General features: G+C 32.3%; 1 protein-coding gene across 2 annotated transcripts in view; it reads right to left on the minus strand.

Moving 5' to 3' along the window:
* KLHL1 (kelch like family member 1) overlaps positions 1-12,906 on the minus strand; it is a 340,600-nt gene that overhangs the window by 221,124 nt on the left and 106,570 nt on the right. Inside the window, exon 2 of one of the 2 annotated variants that reach the window (XM_008686634.2) lies at positions 8,556-8,738. The exons of the other annotated variant lie outside the window; for it this stretch is intronic. Within the exon in view, the coding sequence (XP_008684856.2) occupies positions 8,556-8,738 (183 nt within the window). The remainder of the gene's footprint in view (positions 1-8,555; positions 8,739-12,906) is intronic. 2 annotated transcript variants of the gene reach the window in all.

Consider the following 12,906-nt stretch of genomic DNA (forward strand, 5'->3'; position numbering starts at 1 on the left):
ATATATATATATATAGTCTGTCATATACTTCCCTTTCAAAAAAAAAGTTCAATTGATTAAAAATGCAAAAATAACTTTTAGCTCATGATCTATACAAAATAAGCCACACACCAGATTTTGCCCCTGCACAGAAGTTTGCTGATTCCATCTAGAGATAACAATATTGATCTTTAACTAGTAAGAGTATCATCAAATAAAAGTATACTACTTCATGAATATTATTAGAGCCTTACAACAGCATAATTCAGCTTACCGAATCCTGATCAATCAAGAATTTTTTAAAAGAAGAACATATATGTGAAAGTAAAAATTTATTTTATATTTATCTCCTTCTTCACCTTTTCTGGGGCTCTACTCATTCCTGAAGAAGTAGACTTCTATCTGGTATCAATACCCTTCAACTGGAAGAAATTTCTTTAGTATTTCTTGTACTGCAGGTCTGACGACAATAAATTCTCCCAGTTTTCATTTATCTAAAAAGGTCTTTATTTAGCTGCATTGAAAATATCTTTAAAAAGTTATTTTCACTTGATATAGAATTCTAGCCTTTGGGACTAAAAAAGTAATATTCTATTATAATCTAGGCTCCAATGTCTCTAACAGAAAATCAGCTCTCATTCTTATAATTGTTTTCCTGAATTACTATGTCCTTTATATCTCTTTGTTACTTTTTTCCCCTCTTTATCTTAGGATTTTAGCAGTTTGACAATGATATGCTTACGTGTGGTTACTTGGAATTTCCTCTGATTATGGTTTTCTGAGCTTCCTAGAGCAGTGGATGGATCTTTTTTGATCAAATTTAGAAAGTTACCTGCAAATAATTCCTATTTTTTTTTTCATCCAATTCACTCTCTCTTTCTAGGACTCTAATTACATACACGTTTCAGTAATTGACAGAACCTCACAGGCTGTTGGGTCTTAGTTCATTTTCTTTTAACCTTTTTCTACTCTGTGTTTTACCGTAGATGAATTGTAGTCGCTTGAATTTTTCCAAATCTCTCTTAATATTCCCATTGCTTAATTCATTATATTCATCTTTTCCTACCAATATTTTATTTTTCATAGTTGTTTAATGCCCTTTCCTGATAATTTTAGCACCTGGATCATCTCTAGGTTGGTTTCCACTGACTGATTTCACTCTTGACAATGGATTACATTCTTCTGTTTTCTCCCCCTGTATTGCAACTTTCAGTTGTATAATGGTCATTATTAAAAAAAAAAAAAAAAAAAGTTGAGGCTAAGAAGGGAGTGTCATTCTCATTTTTAGTTATTTAATTTTTTTCCTGTTTATGCCACAGGTTTCTGACAGCGTTAAAGAAAAGGTATAAATACTTCATTTTCTGATGATTTATTGTCATTTTAAGGGGAATGAAGATTTTTCATGTACTTAAAAATCCTAAATGGAGGGTCGCTTGGGTCATTCAGTGATCTGGGTGTCCAACTTTTGATTTCGGCTTAGGTCATGATCAAGCCTGCATCGGGCTCTGTACTCAGCTAGAGTCAGTGTGTCTCTCTTCCTTCCCCTGCTTATGCTCTTTCACTCTCTCTAAAATAAATAAATAAATAAAAACCAGAAAATCCTAAGTGGAAATAGAAATTTCAAAAACACTGAGTAAAATTTTTGACGATATATTCTGATTTCAAAGAAATAGAGAACTGTAAAAAAAAAGTGCATTGTTGTTAAGAGGTGTGTTTTTCATAGTTGTTTACATTAGAAATTCTGAAACTTCTTTCTGTTTAAAATAGGTTAGAGGAAATTTAGTACATTCTTGAAGATCACCAGAGAAAGGTTACTCATTAATGGGAAATGGAATTACAAATATGGAAATGGAGACTAAAATAAATACTATGACACTGGATTGAAATCAGACATGTCAGTGTAAATTTACAGTTCTTAATTTAAAAAAATAGAAATACTGTGTGTACTTGTGTGTACAAGTGTATGTACATTAAGGGATCCTTGGAAAAAGAACAGACCACAGGGCTGAAACAGGGAAAGCACGAAACAAGCCTGGAACATCTTTTGTTCTAGAAAGTGAGGAAATGCTCAAAAAGGGATAGGGGATATGTCAAAAGAACCAAATATGATGCTTACATCTTTAAGCTAAACAAGGGTAAACTTTGGATGCACTTTTCTTTTTTTTTCTCTTTAAAGATTTATTTATTTCTTTTAGACACCAAAAGAGAGTGTGCAAGGGGAGGGGCAGAGGGAGAGGGAGGGAGAGTCCGAAGCCGACTCCACACTGAGCGCAAAGCCTGACATGGGGCTCAATCTTACGACCCTGAGATCAGGACCTGAGCCAAAACCAAGAGTCAGATGCTTAACCAATTGCATCACCCAGGGGCCACAGGATGCACTTTTCTTTTTAAGAACATTGTAAGGGGAAAATGAAGAATAAAGGTCAACACAGGGCATTGTTATCTAAAAGTTTTCATAGTTTTCAAATCCAGAGATATTCTTTTTCAATTATTTATTTTGTAATTTTATCTGCTTTATATCTTATTTCTCTATAAGTGAAGGGTGTGGTAAAAGCTAACTTCAACAAAGAGAGACATTCCTTTTTTTAACTGAAAAAAAAAGTTTAACTCAATATAAATTTTATGCATTTAAAGGGTACTTTATGGGATCCATGATTTTAGCTATCCTATTAATATTAATGCCTAGGGTGGAAATATGTTCCATATTTAAAGTTATGAATTTGTTACACATATAATTGAGCCATTAGTAACTAAACATGTTATTTCTTTATATCCTCAAAATCTGACAAAATGAAGATAGAGATATCTTCAAATATTTATTACACACCAATTAGAACAGTGTCAAATTCAGTTTTATCAAAAAGAACTAAATATAACATTATATGCTATGAAAATAAGCTGTCATAAACCAGAGAGATATATATCATTCCTAGAGCACAAGAAGTATATTGATATAAAGTTAACCAGTTTAATCTCACACACAGAAAGGCTTTATTTGTAACAGGGAGACAGCCATATAGAGGAAAATATGTAACCTGTAGAATTCAATCTTAATTACATGAAATCTTCTCAAACAACTATAACATACAAAGTATGTTCTATTCTTTCATTCAGTAATGGAAGCGCAAACAAGTTTATACTGCATTTAGGTTAAGTGACACATGAGATGGGAATTAGATTTTGGAGGAGGAATTTAATGCATAACAGAAAGTAATATCTTTATATGTACATATATAAATACTATTAATGCAAGGGAAGCAAGAGCAGAAAATGCATAAATATGTGAATGCATGCAGCCATTCTGGAAAATCTCTCATTGAGGTCATCACAAGTTTATTTCCTTCCAAATCTATTAAACTTTTCTAGCCCTACTCCAATTTATTGGCAGTGTTTGACATTATTGACCTCCTCCTCTTCTTTAAATCCCCTTTTTAGCTAAGGCAGTACAGACTTTGTTATCTCAGCTTACCTCTGATTCATTGACTTCCCTCTCTACTCTTACTTCTTGACCCTCTCATTGCTCTAGGTTTTTTCTCAGACCTCTAAATTTTTCCCTCTAACACTTACTGTTTCAGAATCATCCTTGAGCATGGCCTTAATTATTACCATGATGGTGGTTTTAAATCTTGCCATGTATTTTGAATGCCTACAGAAACTGCTCACCAAATAGCCCGGTAGTATTTCAGGATGCTCTAAACTAAACTCAGTCTTCCCTGTGAGATTCTTTTTTTTCATTTTTACTTCTCTGTTACTAATGGGTGCACCACCAATGTATTGAACTTTCAGAGTAGTTCATTATTTATGTCTCTTTCTCTTTCATTGCCTATCTCGAATATGACACAAAATCCATCCTTTTGAATTGGACTTTGTGGTTACTCTAGCCAGACCCGCTTTCTGAGGCACAACTATGCCCCCCGTGCCAGTGATATCCTCTAACTTGTCCCAGCTATCCCTTCCCTTGAATCCCCACTTGGCCCAATAGGAGCTGCCTCCCTGAGAGTTTATGTGTTCTGCTCCTCTTACCTCATCCCCTGACCGCCACAACCTTCCCCTACTGTCACCTGTGAGTGGGCCTAATGGCAATGAATAATAAAAGCAGAGTGTAAAATGCTGTTTATTTCTTCAAAGTATGACTAACTCTGCAGCAAGTCATGCTCCAGAGCTTCTTGGAGTTAAAGATGAAGCGCGGCTCTAGCGGATGGCTACAACTTTGATTTGCTCCTGCCTCTGCCCTATCCTTTTCCCTTTCTTCTGAGGACGCTTTTTAATAAACCACACATACTTGAATTCCAGTCTCCAGCTCTAGTTCCAGGAAAACTTACTTATGACATGGTTCTCCAAAATATTTCTCACTTCATTCCTTTCTCTATGCTTACATAGTACTCAGTTCATGCCTGGATTAACTCTAACAGCTTCCTAGACCATTAACTCGCTTTTGCTGGCCCATTTTTTAAACATTTTCTAAAGTGGTCCCATTTTTCAGAGTTATCTTTGCAAATTATGATAGGCAGTCTATTGTAGTTGTTAATACATTATTTCTACAGAACTGCCTGGGTTTGAATTCTGTTTCTACCTCTTAATAACTTGGGTGAATGTCTTAATTTCTCCATTTCTCCATTTTCTACTCTGTAAGAAATGGGTGGGGAAAATAAGGATTTCCTTCCTTTTTAGGACAAAATGGATTAGTATATTCAAAGTACTTCCAACAAGGCCTGGCACATAACCAACACAGTGAATGTTAACTAGCATTATTTTTATTATTGACTTAACTATGCTACTCCCCTCTTCAGGAACTTACATGAACTTCTAATTTTGCATATGATTTCAAATCCGAATTTCTCTACTGGTTTTCAAAATCTGTCATAATCATTCTTGTCCTACTTTTACAGTTTAATTTCCCAGGATTTCCAATACAATGACTCCACTTTAACTAAGCCAGTATCTCATAATTTTCACAAATTCTTTACTTCTCTATTTTTTCCCTATTATTCTCAGTATCTAAAATAACACACTTGTTTTTTTTCCACGAGGCTGACTGCAAAGACAATTTCTCTGAAAAACCGCTCATTTCCTTATTTGATTATCTCTTGCATTTGGAATCAAAACCATATATTTTTATTGCAATTATAATGTAATATACAATCACTATTACAATTTTCTTAATTGTCCTATGGGTTATTCTTTCCTCCTCAAGATTATTGCAAACTTCGTGTGGAAAAGTGTCATGTTTTATAATCCCTTTACATCATCCACAGGGAATAGACCAAGGCATACATGTTTGATATACATTTGTTTTATGCAAGGAAAGATGCTTGATGTACTGCTGAATATTAGTAGTAGGTATAAGGAGGACATTAAAATGATACCTAAATGATGGGGAAACAAGTGAAACAAAGGTTTTTCAGCTTCTCTTATCTTCCCCTCTCCCAGTTATATCAAGTTAAAACATATATACAATATAACTAGAACAAAAACAAAGGGTTTTATAGAGAGCCCTTTAACAGTCATAATCTATTAGTTTAAGTAGGGATTGATTTGAAAGTTTTGAATGATGAGATAATAATAAGAAATTAAATATACATGACTTTATGAATGGATATTTAGTGAATGCTTATAAGATCAGCATTCAGTTTCTTTCCTGAAGGAGCAGTAGATCTTAATGTAAATTGTTTCTTTTTTCATTATTTGAAATTATTATAATAGCCCCATGTTCCAGTGCTAATGATGGTAACATCATATATATTTTGCCCAAAGGCAATATTCTTCTGCGCTAATCAAATTATAACAAAATAACTTCAAAATCCATTCTCATGTTACTAGTGCTAAGATGATTATTTGTTTAAAGTAAAGAGCTAATCTTGCATTAATTACTATCACTTTACTGTGCAAAAAGTGTAAATAAGGATGTTCAATGTATTGGCAATTACTAAAAACCACACTTGCCTTTTTCCAGTGCCCCATAAATGTTTTCCCACATATTTGTTGATGTATGTTTAACTTAGAATCACTATTATATAAATTACTTATAAAATAGATAGTACTAAAGTCTTAAGTCATGGTGTAAAGAAAATATAAATCCTTATTTGCATGAATTTAGCAGACAGCCTTAGGCTAAAATTTTCTTGTCACATTTAAGGAAAATATAGATGGTTGACAATAATTACTTGCTTTAATATCTGCTACCTATACAAAATATTTAAAAGTTCAGAGTAAAATGTATGAAATGTTTTAGAATAATTTAAAGCAACAAGCAATTTTATTTCTTAGTCATCTGGATTCTTATAAAATAACTTGTATAATAAAATTATTTAGAAAATAATATTAACAATCTAGATTTAAAAAGTAACAAAGAAAACGATATAGAATATAATTAACATGGGTGAATTTCTCAGTACATTGGTTAAAATTTCTTCAAATGAGAAATATTAAATTACTACAAATATAAAGCTATAAAATAAGACTATGTAAATGACATGAAACACTGCTCTTTTAAAATATTAATGAGCATTTGATGTGCTAATATACTTTTGAGTTGAATGAGTCCCTTTATCTTCTTAAACACACACATATACATATATATAATATACACATAATTATTTAACCAGTTTATAAGTTAAATGAAGTAAATTTAGTTACACTCTCAAATTAAGAATACCTCTTACAATAGAATTTTATCTAGATGTTATTTAGATGATAGTTCAGGATAATTTACATATTTGCCACACATATTACAACACTGAATATCTCAATAATAATGACTATTTGTTAATGGCTTTCTTGCCAATAATAATGCCATGTCATAGAAATACCTGAAAATGCATATGAATACTATATTATTAAAATTGTTGCTATAGTTAGCTGATATTTTGAACCCTACCAGACCTACATTAGTTATTCAATGTTAAATGTTCCCTCCTATGCATTTCTAGTGTATCAAATTCACTTTCATATTTTAATATTGCTGTCATAGTAGAAATATAGCTTAATTCTTCAGGAATGTTTTTAATAGTCAGCACTTACATATATATTTTCTAAATAATAAAATTTAAATTAAAAATACAGGAAAGAGGAGTACATTGAAAATATTTTTTATATGTTGATAACTTACCCTTTCTACCAATTCATTAGCAATAATAGTATTAAACAACATACATCAAGGTACCCTAAGGCTATTTGCCTATATATTCAACTATTTAAAATAATAAAATAATAAGTATCAAAATTAAATTAAAATTCTTTTCTCAATTACAATTTCAAAATAAAAAATAGAAAAACAAGTAAAAACACAACATCAAATTTAATGAATTTTCGTAAGTAAACTGATAAGAAATTCATGCACAAAATAACTAGATGTTTAGTTCATGTAACTTAGAATTATAAATCATAAATATATAAGGAATGTTTAAAAGTGTATTAGCTTTCAAATATATTGGACCCTAAGAATAATGTTAGTATGTTACAAATTTTTCAAAAATTAATAAATGGAAAATAAAGATGTCAACATGAAATACTTTGAATTTCCTAGTTGAAACAAATACTATATACCCAAGATAACCTAATTTCCTTTTAATTTTGGCAGAAACATATATTTCCTTTCAGATCTTAGGTACATTCTCCTAAGTCAAAATGGATTTCATCTTAGTGTGATCACGAATCTCATAAAATGGACTATTTATCAACCCTAGGTAGAGGAAGTTTTATTTTTGAAGTATTTATATTTACTTTATTTATCGAAAGAGATTACTTAAAATGGCATTATAATTCTCCCCCCAAAAGAAACAAAGAGTAAAAGAAAAATAATGCAAGCTCCCTTAAAAATGTGGATTCTCAACTACTATAGATTTAGCTATGATTATTTGACAAAGCTTATTAGGATACCTTTATATTACAATTTCAAATTCTGCAAATTTACCTGTATGCTTCATCTTTTGTTTTTTGCATTTAAATCATAGCACTATAAAACATGTGTTAATAGATGGAATATAAAGTTACTCCCGCTGTTCTTATTGGAAAATCTTAACTTTCATTCACAGTTTTTTGATCATCTAATCTCTGAGCCTGACAACATTTGAGAGCATAACAATTACTTAATGGATAAACACATGGAAACACACAAACACAATATTTTTATAATGAACTATCACACATATCATATATATTATATGATAAAATACTTGGAAATTCACAACAAAATATCAAAATCAAAACATCTCGAATTGCATTTGAACCCTTTTCTTTCTTCCATGAATCAAAGGCTTGAAATCTTGCGTTCTTTAACACAGGGATCAGCAAACCATGGCCCATGGACCAAGTCTGGCCTGCTGCCTATTGCACAGCCCACAAGCTAAGAACAGATTTGACATTTCTAATGGTGGGAAAAATCAAAGGATGAATATATTCCATGGCACGTGAAAAGTATATGAAATTCAAATCCCAGTACCCATTAATAATGTTTTATTGTACCAAACACAAAAAATGGATTCTTAGTTCTCCAATCATAGATTTGCATTCTACACACCAGACTATCACTTCTAAACATATGGATGCACGTATCCAACAAAGACAGATGACTATACCTGTGTGCAGGTATCTTTCGGTTCCCGACAATCAGAATAACATCACAGAGTTGCTGTTGTTTCAAGTAACTTTCCATTTTTCTGAAGGTTTGCTCAGCATGGTGAACAGCCTGATAGAATTCTTCAGAGCTACTGGAGTCCATATCACTTTGAGGTGTCAATGAATGGCTAGCTGCTGTCAGCCTACAAATCACACACAAAAAAGATGGTGTTTATAAAGTTCTATGAATTGTCCAAAACAATGCACAGAGTTTTAGAGTTATATTTATAGGGAAAATCAGTGCATGTCTCCTTATGTTAATCATTATTAATATAAGTCAGAAAAATCTACTTTGGGTGAAATAATTTGCTCTAAGAAGCAATAAATGAATTGTTAATTATCTTTTTTCTAGTTTTAAAATGATTTAAAAGGTAGGTTATCTATATTTAGTAGGACATTAAGTTAAAAAACCTGAAAAAGTAACAGAAATAGTAAATTACTGACATGCCTCTTCTAAAATTGATTACTAATAAAATGTTAATTTAATTCATTTGAAATTGAGGTAGATCATCTAATTATACTATTCTAAATTATGATTCCTCTGAGGTTATAGTAAACGTTCCTTTACCGAAGTAGGTGATTTTCATGATGAGAAATTATGAAACTTGGTTTGTAAAAAAGATTGGCAATAAATTTGAAAGTAAATTGTTGAGTTTCATATTCCATACCCAACTAATTAAAAAAAATGTACAAAATGTAGTAGCTCAATACTAACAAATATTTTAACCATATATATGAATGCATATGTGATAAACTTAAAAATGTTGAAAAATCCATGGTATTTAAGTTTGGCTATCACATCTATTAATATCATAGACTGTTTCACAATGAAGGCTTTAAAATACCATACTCCATATTAAGGAGAGGACTCTCAAAATATGCACAATAGGCCCAGAAGACCCAATGAAATATTCTGATGCTGTGCTAATTAAGTCCTTGTAATAATTTAAAAATGAAAATGAATTAGTTTTTAACAATAATAATGAAATAGCTTATTTCAAGATGGAAAGTACGGAGAATTCTGCTTCCAATTATAGGACAATAGCTTGTAGCTGACTAAACCCCTCACCAAGAACACCAGAAAAAATGTTATATATAATATCAAAATAACTACATGAATTTAATAATAACTACTAAGAAAACCAGGACTTGAAAGACCAAGATCTTAGAATAAAGACTCATGGAAGTCAGCTCAAAATTCTACACTTTTTCTTTCCCTCTAGAGGTATTAATTATAAGCAGCATAGGGTGAGAATCTGAGAAACTCAGCTTAATGGAATAGCTAACAGTATCATGGGACTTGGGCAAAAAGATGGATTTTGGGATTATGGGCTCCAAAGGTAGCCAGAACATGAGAGACAGATGAGGGGTCATAAAGGAGGAAAGTTTGGGAAAGGCTGTCATTGTGCCACCACTTTCCCCCAGAGGTATTTGTGATTCCTAAGTACTGCTAGACAAGCAGAAAATGGCTTATTGGAGATTGGCGAGTTAAATAGAGTTTGAAAGATAAAAATTTGAATTCAAGGACCAGCAAGAATGAGGGACTCTGGTAAATACACAGGGTCTCAGTTGAACTCCCTGAAGGGCTCTATCCTAGGAGTCAAGGGAAATGGAAATTGACAAGATAATACAAAGACAGAAACCTAGGTCTGAATTGGTGAAGTCTCTGAGTGCACTGAGGTGATGTACCAATCTAAATGTCAGCAAACAGTCAAAATAAAAACCTTTAGAAAAAGATGACCTCATAGAAACTCTGATTTCTTATGCATGTATGTAGTGCTTGACATTAAGGTAAAAAAAAAAGCAGGTCTATAAATAAACTAGACCTAGGGAGAAAAACAGGTAATAGAAACAGGCTCTGAGGTGCTACAGATGTATCTCTGAATAGAAGGATCACAATTATAGATGTGAAAATAACAGTCATTACCATATTTTAATATAGATGACAAGCTGGAGAGTTTCAAGAATATTAGGTTATATGAAAAAATCAAGTGGAAATATAACAATTTAACTTAAAATTTTGATAGAGGAACTGAACTTGCAGAATGCATGCAGGTGAGGCAAACATAAGCTGAAAAATAAATAGAAAATATTGAAACTAAAATATGGAGATAAAAAAGATAAAAACAATAGTTTCTGAAACAAATGAAACAGGGTAAGAAATTATACTATATAATCGTAGTCTTCAAAACAGGGGAGAAACATGATAGAGCAAAAGCCATCTGAAGACACAATGGCGAAGGCTTTTCAAAACTATGTTAAAGACATCAAGACAAAGATTCAAGATTCAGTATCCATCCATGATAACACAAAACTACACATGGCAGTAAAACCAATACAAAACTGGCGGGGGTGGGGGGGAGAGGAAGAAAGAAAAAAGAAAAAGACTTTCTTAAAAGTTGCCAGAAAACAGAAACAGAGAACTTTTTCTCCAACTAATTTAACGAGGCAAATATAACATGGAAACAAAACTTGGAAAGGATGTTACAATGAAAGAAAACTAATGGCCATTCTCTCTTCTAAACATATTTGCAAAAATCCTAAGCAAAATACTAGCAACTAAATACAAAACTGTATGTAAAAAATAAATGTATATATGGGGCTCCTAGGTGACTCAGTTGGTTAAGCATCAGATTCTTGATTTTGGCTCAGGTCATGATCTTAGTGTCATGAGATTGAGCCCTGCATTGGGCTCCACACTGGGCATGGAGCCTGCTTAAGATTCTTTCTCCCTCTCCCTTTGCCTCTCCCACTCCCCTCATTATATTTTGAAAAATGTTTTGAATTTTATATATATATACATGTAAAAAAGAAGTGTATCAAATGAATAATCCATCACAAGTAAGTTGTACCTAATTAAGGAACACATTTTAATCATATAGAACAACCTAATTCATTCATATAGCTAACATATTTAATGGAAACCTTTCTTCCTTGAGACGAAAAATGAATTTCGTTACTACTACCTCTAGTCAACATTTTTCTGGAGGGTCTTTCCAATGTAATGTAAACAAGGGAAAAAAGAAATAAAGCCCATTAGAGTTAGACCAAAAAATACATATATACCTGCTATTATTGCCGGAAGACATGTTTGTGCACACAGAAAATTCAAAAGAACTGCAGACAAGTTAACAAATCCAAATCCATTAAAATTATGTGTGTTCTCTGTTATCTACAATATTTGTCTACACAATATGGTTACTTTCATCAGACTTTACCAGTTTTCCTTTAAATATTTAAAACTAATAGAAATTTTGCTGTACCATATGTTTGCCTTTCACAAATTTGCAAATTAGAACCCCAGAATATGGTCATTTCCCAGTGTATGTTTTAGGAATTCAGGCTCAGGCATATGTGGCAATAACATTCTTCTATACATTAACGCATTGAACAGAAAAGTCACAAAATGAACAGAGGGATGGACTTTTATATCTAGAATGAACATATTATTATTGGGTTACAGGTAATTGTGGAGAATGAAGTCAGGAGCGCAGGTTGCCAAATAAATCAAAACTGCCCCACTGAGATCCTGATGTTTCTGGTCTGGTACCAGACTGCATGGATAGGGTCCTAAAATCAAGATACTAGAGACATTCCTGCAGAATAGCTCCAGATAGGCTTAAAGGGGGTTGGAGATAAAGACTACATTCAGATCCTTATCTTAATTTCCTACAAGTCAAATAACATACTGAGGGCAGAAAGTTTTATACCTCACTAAGATTTTCATAGCCTGGGAAATGTTAGCAAGAAAAGAATTCAGTGTAGTAGTTTATCTACAAGTCACTCAAGTTGTGGTGGACATGATATTAGAGGAAATAGTGAAAGAAATAGAGTAATCAGCTTTAGAGTTTGGTGAGACGACAGACAGCAAATCAAACAAATAGAATTTGACAAGATTTATTTAAAGCTAATTATTCTCAAGGTAGCACCATCTTTTCCATAATCCAGGTATACTAACAAATCTTGACTATAATACAGAGGTGGGTCTTTTCTGAAGAACTTGAAAGTAATTTAAAAGGATAAATCAAAAGAACAGAGAGCTAGAAACTAGGCTCCAAACTATTTTTTCAGAGTTGTTATTCACTTCCAGCTTTGTTCCTAAAAGTTCTAATATTCTGAATTTCTCCATATTAGATCTGAAAACACTAGTTATTTTTCTTCAAGGTTGGTTGATCTGTCAGAAAAATGGTTATGTTGGTTTGACTTGATTTTCTCCCTATAAAGTCCCTGTCACAGTGCTTGCACATTTTCTCATAAATCATTTCCTGATACTGGGCATGAGTAGAACTCCTTGACCTTGACCTTTGATTC

Source organism: Ursus maritimus, unplaced genomic scaffold (genome assembly GCF_017311325.1).
Source record: "Ursus maritimus isolate PB19 unplaced genomic scaffold, ASM1731132v1 scaffold_10, whole genome shotgun sequence".
Taxonomy (NCBI): Eukaryota; Metazoa; Chordata; class Mammalia; order Carnivora; family Ursidae; genus Ursus; species Ursus maritimus.